This window comes from Sphaeramia orbicularis, chromosome 4, assembly GCF_902148855.1.
Source record: "Sphaeramia orbicularis chromosome 4, fSphaOr1.1, whole genome shotgun sequence".
NCBI classification, from domain to species: domain Eukaryota; kingdom Metazoa; phylum Chordata; class Actinopteri; order Kurtiformes; family Apogonidae; genus Sphaeramia; species Sphaeramia orbicularis.
The window spans coordinates 35,217,945-35,236,279 of record NC_043960.1 but is presented as its reverse complement, the minus strand read 5'-3'; the positions used below and the strand labels follow the sequence as shown (position 1 = coordinate 35,236,279).

General features: G+C 37.8%; 2 protein-coding genes across 2 annotated transcripts; one reads left to right on the top strand and one right to left on the bottom strand.

Moving 5' to 3' along the window:
• Positions 1–333: 333 nt before the first annotated feature.
• LOC115417394 (protein sel-1 homolog 3) lies at positions 334–16,051 on the bottom strand. The gene is given in 26 exon segments (XM_030131293.1): positions 334–2,399; positions 2,603–2,669; positions 2,898–2,929; positions 2,932–3,002; positions 3,215–3,354; positions 3,536–3,654; positions 3,742–3,817; positions 4,045–4,126; positions 4,243–4,326; positions 4,687–4,814; positions 7,266–7,442; positions 7,565–7,627; positions 7,742–7,882; positions 8,018–8,140; positions 10,935–11,086; positions 11,089–11,113; positions 11,210–11,415; positions 11,527–11,667; positions 11,817–11,955; positions 12,058–12,181; positions 12,321–12,370; positions 12,645–12,760; positions 13,375–13,496; positions 14,850–14,976; positions 15,125–15,650; positions 15,865–16,051. Coding segments are annotated over 26 exon segments (3,333 nt in total). The 5' UTR covers positions 15,919–16,051; the 3' UTR covers positions 334–2,151.
• Positions 16,052–16,642: 591 nt separating this feature from the next.
• On the top strand, positions 16,643–17,800 carry psmb11b (proteasome 20S subunit beta 11b). Its single transcript, XM_030132765.1, has one exon. It carries the CDS (start codon positions 16,643–16,645, stop codon positions 17,798–17,800), a length of 1,158 nt encoding a protein of 385 aa, XP_029988625.1.
• Positions 17,801–18,335: the final 535 nt, after the last annotated feature.

The window sequence follows — 18,335 nt, the reverse complement described above, 5'->3', positions numbered from 1 at the left end:
ATAGGCAGCTAACAACCACCGCTTCAAGTCCAGCTGCCAGGATATTTCAACTGTGCGCTATGTGTGTCTGTAGACTCAACCCTTTCTTGCTAAATCACATGAAATATTCAGCGCTTTGGTGCAACCATTACAAAATATTAAACAATAAGATCAAAGCATTTCATTAATTACAATTGCACGCTACTTTAAGACAAAATTAGTAATGAAAATACATGATTCAGATGTGTATGTGCACTGAAGGAACATTGATGCAACCGTATTCAGAATAAAACCTCAGGATTTTGAAAAATTTACAGTACGAATCAAATAATAAAAGAGAATTTTTTTTCCTTCACCAGAATGCCTACTGGTTAAGATTTTTCTCTCCCTCCTAGTTAAATAAATATTGCAGAAAGTTCAGTGAGAGTTTAATTCAACTGGAAAAGAATGGACAGTGTGACTGCTGTCAATCAAATGAGAGGCTATCACTGTGTAATGACAGTCAAAGTGTGTGTTGTACTCTACATTCAAGGTCACACTAATCAGCGTTATCAAATGATTAAACAATCACATGGACATTAAGATTGTATCTTTGAAACCCATTTATTATAATGGTATAATACCTATTCACCTTATTAAAATAGTATCATTTTGACAACTTTGACTGACGGGACTTATCCATGAACCTCATCAACGCATAATACAAATATTTGATGACTTTCACATATAAGACCTGGATCTATAATGCCAGCTGTAATATTTTAGTATGAATGAAAACCTCAAGGAACTGTTTGCAAGAACATCTGTGAAATGATAAGAATGACTTTTAAGAAAAGTTGTGAAATGTTGGAGAAGATACTTGGGTCTAAGCGCCATCATCCATAACAGTGTAGACTGAATGCAGAAAACACTTAGTCTACTAAAGATTACTACAGCGCACATCAAGTGTTTTTGTTTGGGTGATTGTTTTTTAAGAAAGAAGCAGACACAGACGAGATACTGTAAGGGACAGAGATAGAAGAAGGAAGAGGGAGGTCATTATTGTATTCCCAAATTACATACAGACATCAGTTCAAACTGAAGGAGCTCCACATGTTGCTGTTTACACTGTAAAACTCCTTATTTAACTAATGACAGCTCTATGAATACCAGGCAACAACACTCACTGCTCCAAACTGCACATCATCACAACACTCATTCAGTCTGTAAATAACAGTTAAGAACTGAGTAACGCTGCCTAGTCTTCATATTTGTTGGCGCCCATGGAAACAAAATCCCTCAAAGGATATTGGCCATTATGTTATCTTTATGGAAACCATTACAACAGCACCACAGAGGCGCATTAGTTTTGGACTTAAACCCCTCTAAAGGTGTCTTCCTTTACTTTAATCCTTCCACACCAAAGTTTTTGTTGTTATCTCCCATGGCGATGGGTAAAACTGATAGTTCCTTATCTTGAGTATTGACCAGCCGCACATGCCCAGTCACAGACTAAATCAATAACTTCTGAAATTCCACAGCTCTGGCCTTGGACAAAATGTTAAGTGCCTGGAGTGCTGTCGTTGCATGTCCAGTCTCCCTTGAGACATTTTATCATAAACATGTCACTGATAACACAGGAATAATTATAGTTGTTCTATTACCAATAATATTTAATAGTTGATCTATTACAACATAGCATCTGGTGCAACATCTTACAATTTTTCCATCGCTGAGGCTAAACACTTAAGCACAGAGGTATGGGCCACTGGTATTACAGAGTAAAAAAGTTACTATGTGATTCAAGACATTTTTAAGCTAATTCACTTACTGGACGTTACATAACTGAAGCTTCACTTTCTTTGGCAGTACTACTCAAAGATTATATAAACTGCAGGTCAGACTCAGCATTAATTAAATGATCCATGATAAGTATTTTATTTCCACTAACAAAACAATGGAAAAAATGGTTACCGAGGACACATTATCTACACTCTGATAAAGAAGCACACTCACATTCAGATCAGCACTTCACTCCTTCCTTCCTTCCTTCCTGTCTCATAACTCAAAATGAGTCACAGTGAGTCTGAAACGCTAATGTGTCATAGCTCATCCTCTAAATGTACGCTCTTACAATATGTAGTGTCTGAGGTTTTGCTGTGGCTATTGAATCACTGTCCTGGTCATTGTATGTCATATGAGATGATAGAGTAGTGTGGTCCAGAAAGCACACACGCACATGCCTGAAAGAGTCAGGGCCAAATCGCAGGTCTGCCTGTGCCAATGGTTGCCATTCTGTATGGTAATCCATAGATTCCCTGCTGCTCTGTAGGTTCCACCCATAATGCCATTCTGCGCTCTGTTCATGTTGATACCGTCTTGGCTGACAGATGATGTCCTTGTCCTCAGTGTAACCGCACGGCCATGAGAAGCCCTTTGTTCTGTATTCATTTGCAGATAATAATAAATAGGTAATTATATGACCAAACAGTTTACAGTGTGTTAATCAGCATTAATACTTTCATTGTAGCAAACATAATTACCCACATTTTAAAGTAGCATCAAACTCAGCTATAGTAAACATTACATGAGGAAATTGTACCCTCTTGTGGCAAATTTGTGCAGCAAAGGAGAAAACATTTACTTACCGAAACCATCTTCAAGGGCACATAGGCAATAATGACACACACAGAGAGAAGTGATGCATATGCCTATGGAGAAAACACAGAGAAAGATTTAAATAATTATCACATTTTCACTCTTAAAATAGCAATCTATAGTAACTTCAATTTTTATTCATGATGAGGTTCCATTTTGCATTTTCACAGATTTCAATAATTAAAGGTAGATCAAAATATCAAAGGAAAATAATATGGGAGTCCAGCTCGCAGCATGTTGGGTTTCTTTTACCACATATGATTTGGCTGCCTTATGCTTACCAAGAGGAGCTGTGCACCATTCTGAGTCATTTCCTTAAGGCTTTCCCCATCTGGACTCCAAGCAGAGCTAAAGCACAGGGCGTTACGGCCTCTTCATCCTCATTTCTACACATCTTCACATGCACAAAACAATGGAAACAACATAAGGCATTATTACAGGATTATCAAGCCCTGAAATATTGGCGAAAATATTGAGTAGAAGACATTAGATTGCAAGTGTCATTAGCACTACTTCTATTTTTAAAGTGCCTTGGATGCTGCAAATGCTCCAGCCTCACTTAAAATATTCATTTTCATTGTTCACTGTTGTGTGGGGCTGCATTAAAATAAAGCACCTTTTTAAGATCGTCTCCACCACAGCGTCCATCTCATCACGATGTGACACATTAAAGAAGCTTTGCATCCTCAGAGGAAGTCTGTGCCCTTGTTGTGCCAACACGACCAAGTTGAACATTCCCTGTGGGTACGTGAGAGAATAAAATCATAACAGAGCTGATGGGTTATTCACAGAGAAAGTCTCCAAATAATAACATTGTATAATTCTGTTTGTTGTTTTTATTGCAGTGGGCCCGAGCCCGTGAAAGTTTAATTAAGTTTATCATAGGGTGATGAGATTACAGCCCGAGTAAATCTGTCACCTGAGGGCTGCCTGCTAGAGCTGCTCTGCTATACATCGATATGGCCTGACCAACCAAGGATAATGAGTCTTCTTGGGTGCTAGAGGAATAGTAGTAGTAGTCTCCCATTTTCAACAGCGCTATAAAAGAAGATAAATACTTGCTGTTTATCGACCAGATTGGCAGGGAGTGAGAGGTTAAGGCAAAATGAAATGAGAGGAACTCACCGGAAGGATGGGGATCATAGTTTAATATAGAGTAGTTATGATATCTCCACTGACAATCATAACTGAGATTCAGTTCCTGCATTGGGGAGAATGAGTGCAGAGTGAGAAGGAGCAGAGCAATGATGAAAGTTATTTCATTAGCTGCTAATAATTTCCCTCTGCTTGGTTTGCCTTCTTCAGTATGTGACTGGAATGCAGTTGTGTTCATGAGCTACCTCCTTAGGTAGTGCTCAAAAGCGGAATCAGAGAATAGTCATTTCAAGTAAGGACAAGCGCAAAGAGTTAATAGGAGAACTCATTTACCTCACAAAGGAAAGCTATGTTGTTTTGGGCCAAACCCAAACCAGTTTCAGCTGCCAAAACATACTTGACAAATGCTTCTTGCCTGTGATGTTCACAACACAATAACACAAATGTGAAAAAGCTGAGGACGACGAGAAAAGACCAGAGAATGTGATTAACTGGGGACAACTGAAAAGTAATTGATATTAATATCCCTACCAGGAGCCCTGAAGGTAGGCTTGGAGAGCCTCTCTGATCATAAATCCAAGGTGTCCATTCTGTTCACAGACTTTTTTTAGCATTCTGCACGGAGGGTAAAAGATGGGTAATGAATTATGGAATATCATTTACTCCACTTAAACTGAAAATATTTTAACATAATCTAAAAATACTTTGTGATTTGTTGAGGTCATTCTAAAATAAGCAGCTACAGCAGCAGGAGCTTCTTTAAATTCATAAGATACCAGAGGAACATTGGTAAGCAGAATCTCTCTGTGCCAGACAATAATGCAGTGACAGTGGCTCTTATTTTTAGATATGCAAATACTAGGTTCTGACCTTGAATTAGCCACTGTCATTGAAATTAATGCCACTGAGCTTGCAGGCTACAGTGCAACAGCCCATAACAAAGCTTTCTTCACCAAGCTAATGAAAGCCTCTTACATCACAGCCCTCTCCACATCCTGAGACACCCCTTCCAGGCTTCCTGTCGAAAGGTACCACGCTGCCTCCACAGACGCAGCCACATGACCCAACATAGATGCATTGAGAAAGTGCTGGAATGCAGCGATCTGTGGATCAAACAACAAAATCAGCCACTTGCTCAAACTGTACCACTTTATAATGAGAATACCCTTATAAACGTCTTAGAAATGTTTATGGGGTCATTAATTAGGCTGTAAACACTTTATAAATCCCAACTGTAGTCATGACAAAGTTTTATTATATGATTTCAGGCTTATATCTGGCAAATGTTATTATTCTTGCTTTCAAGTGCCTTCAAAGAATTTAAAGTAACAACCATTTAAAAGCACAAGCTCTCATAATAAATACAACATTATCAAAAAAATTATCAAAAGGTTCAGTGTGTAAAATTAGTGGGATTTAATGGTGAAACTGCAGATAACAGCCAATTGAATATCCCTCTGATCTGCAAAATGCAAAACATCCTCATTAGAGTCAATGTTTTATCTGTTTTAGGCTTTTTATTTAAAGAGGTAGTAGCTCCGGTCCTCATTCGTACATGGCAGGTGATGGTAATGGAATATAAATCTGGAAGTCATCTGCTGTAAAACATTGGAGGATGGGGTACCCCTCCGCCCAACAAAATCAGAAAATGGTGTTTGTTTATGATGTTATCTTATCTAATCTGTATTTGCCCATTTACAGCAGAAATTATCTGTTGTAAATTATTAAAGAATTTATCGCCTCACAGGTTTTCCATGGATCAACTCTGGACCTAGTGCTGTGGTCCTGCCCCTCTTCTGCCTTCATCGTCACCATTCACTTATCCATATAGTTGTGATAGCGTTTATTACATAGTTCCATAGATGGTAGAGGTTTCTATTATTTGTACTAGCTGTTGTAGTAGTAGTATATCCACTGTTAATACTTGTACTTGTAGTAGTATTAACAGTTATGGACATTTGTTCTGGTTATTGGTAATTATAGGAACACCAGTTGATCTACTTTTTGACAGTTCAAGTTCAGTTATCTGTGCATCAGTTACATCCATATGTCCCCCCTTCTCCCTCAGTCTCTCTCTCAATCTCTCTTTTTCTCTTCCTTTACCCTCTCTCTTTAACCCCAACTAGTCAAAGCAAATGTCCATCCTCCTGGAGTCTGGGTCTGCCCCAGGTTTCTGCTGTTAAAAGGAAGTTTTTCCTTACCACAGTCACCAGTCACAAGTGTTTGCTCCTGGAGGATTCTGTTGGGTTTCTGTAAATTGCCTTGAGAGTCTGGTTTCGATATAAATTTAAAGTGTCATGAGATAACATTTGTTATGATTTGGTGCTATATAAATAAAATTTGATTGATTGCTTGATTGATTGATTGAAGAGTCAAGTTGTTTTGTGAGTAGTTTATTGGAAACATAAACTTCTAAACTAATGATGACAAATGACACGATGGATAACGCTGACACATGACCCCTTTCAACACATAACAATAAACTATTAAATTTGTGGTCAATGGAAAGAGACAAATAAATGCCACCATTTACACATGTGGAGTTTATCAATTTAAAAAGACAATTTCACAAGCTACAAAATTCATAGTTTGAGGAAAAGATAGTAAAGAAACATCTAATTTTGTGTTAAACAGTTCAATAGACTGCGTTTCCCATCACACGTGGGACACATCGGCAACAACAAAGAGGCCGCAACCATGGTACATTTCACTGCAAACCTCAAGGAGTGATGTGAGAAAGTATTAAAGGAGGAGAAAATCACTACAGTCTAGTCATGTTGAAGCTGCAGAGACATCTTCAGACTCTGATCAGACTGTGGAGATAGACAGTTACAACGATATTACCTCTGTGACTTTCAGGTTTATAGTGTATTTATTCACATATTTTTTTTACAATCTGATAGTTCAACTGTTTTATGACAGTCTCAGACTTCCATGACATGTCAAATTATCATTTAAATCGACAAATATATGTGTAAATGATATAATTCAAAGGGATCAAAAAATGTCTCTCATCATTGACCTTAATACAATTTTTTCTGCAAAAGGTTCCCATGGGGCACAACTAGATGGGGCAGAACTCTGGCTCTCCACATCTCCCCAAATATATACTTAGAAGATTAAAAGAGGGAGCTCTAAGCTACTGTGAAAACAGAAATAAACTACAACAACAACTCATTCTTATTTTCACATGTCCGGTTATAACTTAATTTCTGCAATGAGATCCTCCTAAATTTCCCTAAATTTGACACACTTGACCTTTAGTGAATTTCTACCATCCAAGGGTATCAAATGTAAAACCACAATACTACAGTGTGTGAATCTGTTGAAACATTTTGAGCATTAAGATATGTCAATGGCAGTTAATTGCTGGTAACTATTAGTAGAAATTATGTGTTGATGTAACAGCTGACTGATGCTTTATAAAGTATTTACAACTTAATTACTAACCTTATTATAAACCCAATTATAAGCCAATTATAAAGGTTGTCTTTGTGTAAACAGTGAAAAAAAAAAAAAAAAAACATTTAGAAAGCATACTGTGGGAGTCAAACCTCATTCTTCTGTGGACTTTTTGGGTTTTTCCCACTGAGATGATAAATTCCCAGGTTAAACAAGGCATCGTCACTTCCATTTAGCGCTGCTTGTTCAAAGTATTTCAGTGCAGTTTTGTGGTCGTTCAGTATAATCCCATGGTACCAGCCTAAGCCATTCAAGGCATTAATTGAGCCCTAAAGCAGGGAAACAGAAGCTGCTATTTGTAGTGAAGGCGCATTCTGTAAACACTCTGACTGATTTCTACAGGGCACACACACACACACACACACACACACACACACACACACACAAGTACCATTGCTGCAGCTTTCTCCAGCAGCTGAAAACCTCGGGTGTAGTTTCTTTTTACTCCCTGGCCCTGAAGGAATCAACATCAATCAGCAAATCAATAAATGTCAAAACACAGACAAACACAAAACATCCAGTGTTCAGTTCAATCAGAAAATAGGTTGCCTTTATGTTATTACAGAACCTTCATCAGTAGAATAGAGTAGTCGTACATCGCCGATGGATCCCTCATCTGCATAGCACTTCTCTCAAACCACTTGACTGCGTTCACTATGTCTTTTGAGACTCCATTTTGTCCCCAGTACAGCATTGTTCCCAAGTGTTTCTAAAGATAATAGAGTTTTTATTGGGTAGTTCTTAACAATGCCTCATGCAGAAGTAATTAAAGTACTTAATTTCACTCACTGAGTCATACTGAACAGCTCTGCATAAAGTCAGCTGTTTGGTAAATGACACCCACCTGAGATTCTATGTCTCCCCTCTCAGCTTCAAACTTCAGATATTCAACAAAGTCACTGCTGTCATACGTCACACTTTTGAGATCCTCTTTGTTGCTTAGGTAGATGTGTTCAGGTGTGTATTGCTGTAGGGAAAACAAAAGAAACTGGAACTTTTTCTCCTCCTGCTAGTACTAATAATATTCCCTACTTTTTTACATCTCCTCTAAAAATGTTATTAGCACTATGAATATTCCTTTTACTGTTATACTTACATAACTCTGTGCATTTTAAATATTTAATTTTATCACATTTCATTTGTAGTATTTCTTGTTTTAGCTCATTCATTTGTTTTGCATTTTACTGGTTGCTTAATCATTTTGTTATTTCAATGATTTGCATTTTATTATTTTTATTGTCTATTTTATTGTTTTTATTCAGTTATATTGCAAATGAGGTCTCCGCATCAATATATTTCATGAGCTTAAAAAAAGTAAGTACAACAGCATCAGTTCAATAGTAGGAGGAGTATAAATATCGATGTAATATATAGTATTACTATAAAACTTTTACAAGGATATTTGGATCTTTTGAAAATCCATAACTGTTATCAACATTGATCCTCTCCCTACTGAGGGTTTCTACACAGATCACAATACTGCAGAAAAATCCTTGTCCTTGCCCATGATAGGGGTCCCACTTCCTTATTCAAAGTACAGCTGACAGTAAAGCTTTGGATGAATTGGCATTTTCTTACTTACCTGAGCTTATCAGGCTGTTTGCAACCTCATGTGGTGCAGCTTATTTTAATATTCAAAGAATAAACAAGAAATAATTTGGAAGCAGCATTTTCACACAGCTTATCTTCTAAGTGTTCTCATCTATCCATCAGCAGCTCTAACTCATTTTGATTTCTAAATTAAAATTTTAGACCCTGCTGTCCTCTGTACTCAAACTTCTCTGATACAAAGTTAACTAACAGACATATTAGTAATGCTTCATTGGGAAATATTTTAGGGCTTCTGTATTGATGCATTTGTACAAATATGTCTGTGTGTGATGTTTATACATATTCTTTAACTGTATGCAGTATTTATCTTGTCCATCTCAAAACTGCTAATACTACTTTAAATCTAAAGTTCACCAGTGATTGGAAGTAACTATACTACTAATACTTGACTGCCTTACTTTTGTCAAGTTTTAACATTTCTAACAACTTTTTACTTTTACTTGAACATATATTACTTTATCTTTCTATTCCTTTTGTGTTTGAAGCAGGATTATTATTTCAGTTTCATGCAGTTATTATTTTTATTCTGTATAATTGCACATCTTCCTAACATCAAGGTTGATTTCATCCATCAGGAGGGTACAATAATACTGCAAAACATTCTAATGTAAAAGATGAAACATGACAAAACAAATGTTAAAGTGTAACCAGGCCACAGAGAAGAGGCATCGACATGTTATAAGTTCTGTTGCTCACACTGGAAAATGAAAATGTGTGACATTGTAGTGAAGTTACTGTTCATAATAATTGTTTTCATGTTAATTGGCACAGTTGGAGGAGGTACCAGGCCTTTGTCTGAAGGAGGGTTGTATTAAAGTCAGGCATTTGTTTCCAAGTTCTTCTGTTTAATAAGTAAAAATTGTTATATTTAGTATTAAACCTGGTTTTGATTGGCTCCCATTTACAAAGTTAAAAGAACTGCAATGCACTTCCTTTTTCATTTCAAAATAAAAGCCCTGTAGTATTGTAGTGGATAGAAACCAATCATTACTTAACAGAGCTTTAATTGTGTAATTTTGTAGAACTAAAAATAAAAGTACTGCTGAAAACATGAGACTGACACATCTGCAGTGACTGGAATCAGACAATAACACTTGGGGTGAGTGATGTAGAACAGCAAAGTGTTGAAAACAGCTGTATTATAATAATCAAGCATGTAGAAGTGTGCAGTGTGTTTAACTGGCAGCCCCTTATATGAAAGATGCCTAAAGGTTTGTCCATGCTATTTTTTTACTCAGTTTGTTCTGTATTTGAGGAGTCATGAGGGAAAAAGAATAGTATGATATAGGACTTTTTGCATCAAAACTGTCAATACCGAGTAAGCTGTAAGTCACTAGCATAAATGTTTTTCTACTTCACTGTTAGAAGTGTTGTTTGCTAACTAACCTCATGTGGCTACCAGCCTATAAAACCTTAACTGGTTAAAAATGACCTAAAAATTTCTAATATGAGCTGCAGCATCTGTGATGTATTGAGAGTGTGATACATTGCAGATTGTATTTCATCACTTTTAACTTATTTAGACTAGTATATAGATTAAATTAATGTAAGGCTTTCACATCGAAACTTAAACATGCTTTTAGGTTGTTAAGAGAAATTAGTGAGTTAGAGCTACAAAGGTGGCATTTTTTTAAGTCACTTTCCATTATGTAAGGGGCTGAGGTTAGAGCTCTTTCAACAAGCTGCTAATTAGTACTAAATTAAAAAGAATGACCTGTGTAGACACATTTTGTGGCTGTGATTTGGATTAGCATTTTTAGGGCTGTTAGGTTACAGGAAAATAAATATTTGAACACATTAGAATATCCGAAAGCACCGTATATTCCAGTACTTGGCGCCTGAAATTATGTCTCCTTTTCATAAATAAAGACATCTTCACCATAAAAGGGTGGCATAAATTACTTTAAAAAATCACCCAAATGCAAGGAATGATGAGTTCCCTGAATAAATCCCACAATGTTAAAAAAAAAAAAAGAGGAAAAACTGCACTCGTGCATTTCAGAGCATGTACTTTTAACTTTCACTTGAATGAAGATGTTGAGTCAGCATCTACAACTTTTACCTGCTACTACTTAAACCAGTATCTGTACTTCTCCTTGAGGACAGAATGTGTGTACTGACACCTCTGTAGTTGGGTAAACATACAGTACCTTACTTTCATGCATCCTGGAGCTGTCAATATTGCTTTGTGCACCTGCGTTGGAGTAGTAGCAATAGGCCATGTCAAAGTCTTTTGGAAACCCGTCAATTCCTTGCGTGTGCTTGTAGGCTGCATGCATTAGGGAAAAGCGGTTATCCCCAAAGCTCCAATCAAACTATAGATATGTCCCTGAAACACACACAGGTCAATATTATCAGTCATCGTTACAGAACCGACTATGATGATAAAGTAGCAATTAAGCAACAAGGAAGGCATTGACTGTACCTGTTGTTGATCGACTGAGTGTCCAAGGCCAGAAAGATGGATAGTGGCCAAAAGCAGAGATGCTTTGTGATTTCCAAAGCAGGAGGATACTCGTAGCAAAGATGCTGATTTGGATGTGATTTTAATTTTCACCTGATACTCTGTGAACATTGCGCCAACTGCCTCCTCGAACAAAGTCCTTCTGAGGTTTTTCACGCTCAAAGATCCTAGAGAAAATTAAAGTAGTCAGAAACAGTTAATAATTATGTGCTACATCACGTATAGCACAGCACCTAATTAGAGTTATTAACAGCGCAAACAACAGACAAAACCAACACCTGTTCTTAGCTCCTCGTCTTTTGTTTGCAACAAATTGAAAAGAGTTTTGTACTTCAGCTGTGTCTCCCCGGGCCACATCTGTCTGCAGATTTTCTTATCAAACTGTCTCTGCAGTCTTATGAAGTGAGGGGTACAAAAACCTGAAATAAAACACACGAAGGAAACTGTCAGATTTAGTTTCCACACCCTCCATAGGTGAGCAGTTTACTAATTGACACCCTTTCAATAAAACCTATAAACAGTCAGACCCTGTGGAATGGCTGCAGGACTTGTCAAAATGATATTTCACCTTTGTTGATTGGTGATAGGAGGTCGCTCTCAGTTACTTCCTGCAGAAAAGCTGTGGTAAATTCTTTTATTTTCTGACACTCACAATGAGTATCATCCAGATCTTGTAACATCGCCCTGGGATAAAGTTCATTGTCAACCTGAGACATGAACAACATCCTATTTAACACTCTCAGATTAATAATTTTACAGATGGATACAACAACACAGTCATATTCATTATCAACTGAGCTATTTATTACCTCTTCAGTTCCAAAACGATAGTATTTGACAGGTCCAAAATACCCATGAATGCCCGGCAGGTACTTGCCTCCTCCAATCACAAAATATCCATCACTGTCATCATAGTGGATATTGTGCTGAAATCTGCAACATATTTAAGTATCATCATGATCAGTGCATACAGAAAGGGAAATCTTTTGTTTCATACAGACTAAAAGGTACAAGTGTGTTTTGCATAACTTACCACATCCATAAACTAAAAATAAAACAGAATATGTCTTACTCATATATAGATCTGTGGGTTTGACCGATCCACGATATATCCAGCAGCACCTGAAAGTCAGACATAATAATCAATGCACTCACAACATGGAGAAAAAAAACCTACTGAGCTGTGAAAGACTCTAAATTGCAGAACACACTGCAATTGCCCGGAGTTTTCCAGCTGGAAAGGAAGCATTGTTCAGGATCTTACAGCTGTTCTAAAAAGAAAACCAGACTCTGAAAAACCAGGACACCAAATGAAACTCAGATGAAGCGCCATGAGCTGTATTTTAATTTTTATTCCTTATCCCCCCTCCCAGCGGCTTTAAGTGCACTTCCATACCTTTGAGTCCTGTATGTAACAGTCCAATCTAATCCATTTCCACAGGGGCAACACTAAACTGGTGCTGAAAGCTTCATCTTCTCCAGTTGTCACACGTGTTTGAATGATGACGTTCCCTACACAAGAGATATGACAGTCATATATAACACCACAGGAGATCCAAAGCTCTTTATTAATACATAACCCAGTCTGTTCTGCAGCCTCACAAAACACACATCATCACTCACAAACGTCTCATGATACCTCCATCTCATCTCCTAAACTGGTACCCAGGGTTGTTAAAAGTTAACTACAGCTAACACCAAAACTAGCACAGAAAACCTTGTCTTGTTAACAGTTTCCATAACACAAACAATAAAGTAAATCTATAAGCAAAATAAACAATACAATGCAAATGAAAATTAAATAGAACGAGAGGTTAAAAAAAAAAATCCAAATTTAATGGTTCATGGCGCACAACAATAAAATGGCTTTGCACAATATGAGACCTGTCACGCACTTTGTCATCTTATTTTTCAGCTTCTGTCAATCAAAGCTTTACTCACAACATCTGAAAAATGAAAAATAACACCACAACTACAGTAAATAGATTTTAAACACTAGTCAGTTCCTCAAACTAAAGCTATCTATGCATTAAAATTAAAACGCAATCAACAAATTGACGGACTAAATAAAAATGTAAAAGTATTCATAAGCCTGCTGATATCAGATGTATCCACAAGCTGCCCACCTGTGTCTGAGAGCTGCATCAAAATGGAGCCATATGCATTTTTCCTATCAACATGATGGATGATCCCACAGAGCTTTTTGTGACACCATTTCACTAGGTAGATCCACACAGAAAAGGTGACTCTGAAAAGCAAGCAATGAAACATGATTTGACAAATCATTTCTTTGGCCGCTGAAGCATGAGGTGGAATTTAAAATGCTGTGCTATCTGCTAAAAATGACTGACCTCGCTGTCTTTCACTGACCGTAAATAAAAAGCTTTATGCTCTGCTGAAGAGGCTTCATGAAGCCTGTAAAGTCATTTATAATGACAGTGAAGTAAAACTAAAAGTGGAGTGTGTTCTAACAGATGCCAGCACTGAAAAGGAAACAGTCACTGAGCTGTAGCCCATCAATCTGCTGATATCAAGGCAATCCCCCCTCGAACACAAAGCATAAGACAAGTCTGGTATTAGTTACGTAGAGGTATTGGGACAATATAGCAAAGATTATACAATAAAATATTTTCATTAAAACACGCTGGCACTCAATTCCCCTGAGAACACGTCTCACTAGAATCATTGCTTATAGGAATGATGACATACGTAGACATGGGGGTTTCAGTCTGTGTCTTTGTCTGTGTTCATTTCACTGACAAAGTGACTAAATATTTCATCATAGTTTATCTCAAAGACTTTTTTCTCCACAGATGAAAAATAGACAACAACACATTTGTAAATATACTGACATCTGTGAATAAAAGTGAGATTAAATGTTAGGGAGGGACAGTTTGGAAAGAGGTCCAATCAGAACTCTCTTCTCCTTGTGTGATGGGATGTTACATGGCATTAACCTGCTATGCTGACTTCAACATGCGACATTAGATGTTTCTCCAGCATTAGTTTTAGAACAAATGCTTAATAATGCAATTTTTTTTACTCAAGATGTCATCTTAACATGTTGTCTAAATCAGCTGTAGAAGAGAACAATTCTGGTTCATAGATTAATTATTTAATATATGATTACAACTACAATGGTATATTTGTCATAACCCAAAGTATCATCTGATTTTACTTAGTGTTACTTACATTTTACTTAGTACTTACTGTCAAATTCTATGAACCTGAAGGCACAATTTATTTAATAAAACCTATAAAGTTTTTTTTTAAATATTTTTTACTTTTAGGGATGTGTTTTCTTTTTTAGTTACACAGACATTATGATATTTTACAAAATTACAGAATAACCACCATTTTACCAACATACTGTATCATACTGTAGTTAGTGTGTTTTCCCTGGCTATTTAAAATCTACTGTATGTAATATGTGGTTTCCTGTCATTCTATTATAGTGAACACTTTCTTTTTCTACAGTTCTTATCGGTTTGTTAACAACATTTGGTGATCTGCTGGATAATTCTTTCATGCTGAGTGTTTAAACCTAAAAAAGAATCGAGTCCTGCTAAAACAAAGTTCATGTGGACAGAGTAAATCCAACCTGGGCTGTGTCACAGCATGAAGGCGGGCTCGCTCCAGGTCTCTGTCGATGAAAGGCTGGAACCTGCGGACCACTCCAAAGTGCTCACCAGTACTTGCCAGAGGGAACTTCAGCAGATCGATTTTGTCTTTGTTTGAGTTGAAAAGCAAAAGATTATATTGTGTGTTTATATTTGTCACCCTCTTCACACTGTCAAACTTCATGTTTTTCATGTTTCTATCAAAAGTGGATGTGAAACAATATTAAAAAAAGGACAATATGATGAAAAATCTGACCTGATTCATGTCGACAGACTCTTTTTCTGTTAACCTGCCAAATTAGTTGAGCATCCCATGAAGGACACTCAGTGGGAGGTTTAGTCGGACGCTCTGAGAGTGGTAGTGTCTGTAGCTCTTTGGAGATTATCATAGATCTGGGGTTTGTGCTGTGTTCAAAGCCATCATGAAGATGCTCTAGCCAAGCACGAAGCATCACATTCTCAGCCTCCAAAACACGCCTGTTAAAAAAATTACGCTGATATAAAATGGATGGAGGAAATCTGAGCAGCACCTGGTGTATCCTGATTGCTTGAGGTCTGTTACTGATCCATTTCCTCCTGAAGAGCACTAAATCTGTCTTCCTTAATGTGGACGCCACCACCTCCACTGCAAGCTGACATGGCCTGGAGCACCGGTAGCGCAAACGGACCACTGCACCATCCAACACTTTGTCAGGGGCTGAGGCAAACCCAATGAAATTGTGATTCAGACTGTCACCACTCTGCGATGAGTTGGTTGAAATGGCTTGTAATACACACTGTCCCTGGGAAAAATGAAAGATATGTAAATACAATTAAGTGAATGTGAAAGGAGGAAAGTATTTACAAGAGATAGCTTTTTTCAGGAAATCAGTAAACATGGATATGATGAGAGAGGGTGCATTTTCAACTGAACATTTGCATCCTTATAAATAGCTCCACAAAAATGTTGCTGTTAGTTTGGTTACCAATGTACTTATAGTAAAATAAGTTTCTTACCACTATGATTGCAGTAGTGAAGACAAATCCAAAAAAGACCATGTTAGTGTTCATTTTGCAGTCTAATCCTAAAACCACTTGTATTATTTCTGATTTAATTTAATTAAAATATGAGATAATTCTGGTATTCCTTGAGTTAGTTATTATTCCACCGAGAAATGAAAGTGTCTGAAATACTGCTGAGAGACACCAAGCAGGTGTCGGGTGTGTGAGCGTACATCCAGTGATATGTAGGATTACCTGATATTCTGGTGCTGCAAGTTAAGCAATTTGCATGGAAAAGCTTTTAAAGAGCTACTAACCTGAAAGGCTTGGCAAAATTTGCTTTGCTGTGTAAGAGCTAACAAAAGTGCTTTTTGGTTCTTTTCATGTCTCATTCTATTAGGAAACTTACATGGGAGTGATGCATCAAAGCTCAGAAGTCTAACATAATTTGATATGCTCGAGCCAAGGCTTTGCCATCACCCTGTGTCCTCTTTGGCCTACGCCCACACAAGACTTTGAAGAAATCTGATCTGAAAAACAACCTGATATAGCAGCCAAAATTAATTACCCATAGGCAACTGCCTGTGTATGCTTCAAAGTCAAGGGAATGAGGTATTGGTAACTGTTGCTGATGATTTGTTACAGATGATTAATGCGAGGTATGCTGTCTTCTTGTCCATATAAAGGGTGACTGCAGATAAAAATGTACTTATTCTGCAGCTCTGCACTGACGGCAAACCTCTGTCAGCCAATTGATGCAAATAATTTTACTGGACATTTAAAAGAATATTTAATGGCTCTACAGGACTTATGCAATTACCACGACATCCTTGTGGACGATGCAACCTCTGAATCAGCTCCATTTGGAAAAAGGATCGGATTTAAGAACATGAGTGGTTTAACGTTAAGGAATAGCACAAGTCTGTTTAAGTTTTACATACCAGCTCCAGAGTACCTAGAGGGAAGTCCAATACAATTTGGGCAAGTCAGCACCATCCAGAGCTCCAAAGACATTTTACATCCAGACTCCATCCTTCAGTCCCTCTCCTCACTCACAGCTCCTCCACTGGCTTCCTCCCAGTCGGTGCCTCTGCCTTTTCCAATGTCTCATGGCACCACCACTCTGGCTTTCATGTTCCAGGGTGGTGTGTTGGCTGCAGCAGACACTCGTTCCAGTTGCTCTGGACTGGTGGCATGCCCAGCTGCCCAGAAGATCCTGCCTATACACAGTCACTTGGTGAGTACAACCTCTGGGACTTCAGCAGACTGTGCACTTTGGAAACGGATTCTGGCTCGGGAATTACGGCTATACCAACTCCGCCACGGCAGGCGTTTGTCCACAGGTGGAGCTGCTAAATTGCTCTCTCACATGCTTCATCCATTTAAGGGAACTAAGCTGTGTGTGGCTGCTACATTATGTGGGTGGGATGGAGGAGAGGTTGAAGAATGCCGTGACCAAGATTTTGATCTCAAGGACTGCAGAGAAGTCACAAAAAGTCAAGTGAGATCTCTGGAAAAGTCTCTAGATGCCAGTTTGGATAAAGCTCAAAGAGCCTCTTTGGAGGCTGATGGACAGCTGTCCCTCACTAGGAAGAAGCAGAGTTTCTCAGGACCAAGGCTGTTCTATGTGTGCAGCGATGGGACTCGTCTGCAGGGATCGTTATTTTCTGTGGGCTCAGGATCACCTTATGCATACTCAATCTTAGACCAAGGGGTTGAATGGAAACTGACAGTTGACGAAGCAATTTCAATAGCCAGAGAGGCTGTATACAGAGCAACACACAGGGATGCGTATTCAGGGAACTTTGTAGACATCTATCACATTTCCTCTAAAGGCTGGACTCGCAGAAGCAGAGAGGATTTGAAAGAGGAATATTATAGAGAAAAGGAAAAGCGAACAAAAGAGAAGAGGGATGTAGCAGGACTTGACTCTGTCTGTGCAGAGAAATAAAACAAATAGAAATGGGATGAGAATAGACAGCCAAACATAAGGGAGTATTTTGGAGAAGTAATGGCATCTTTGCAACAGATACTAAATTAATGAACAGGACAGGCAGTTGCATCCTCCAGGCTATTTCTCAAATGATTTGGGCATGCACATCCCATATTCCCACTAATAAACAGCTGATGTTTTGTTTGTGCCGATCTAACAGCACAACACTGGCTGGCATTTTGATTTAGATGTTAAAACATTATAAATTATTTCAAGCATTAGAGATAATTACAACCTACTCTTGTGTGTTTGGCTCACATGAAAGAGAAAGGTGGAGCTTAAGAGCAGAAAGAACAACAATAACACCAAAAGAAAAAAATCCTGAAGCTGTTACTCTCTAAAAGGTCATAATGTATTTCTGTGAATAAGGGAAGAGATTTAGCAGCAGCAATAAATGGAAAAGTGTAAGCTGATTTTTTTTGTCTGCTGTCAGAAATTTCTTTGACACTTCAATAAAATGATGAAATTTTGCTAGATTGCCTCTTGATTCTGC

What these genes read in the sequence shown, in the direction of transcription:
- psmb11b (XM_030132765.1), top strand. Translation starts at nt 16,643, where the DNA reads ATGGCTCTACAGGACTTATGCAATTACCACGACATCCTTGTGGACGAT.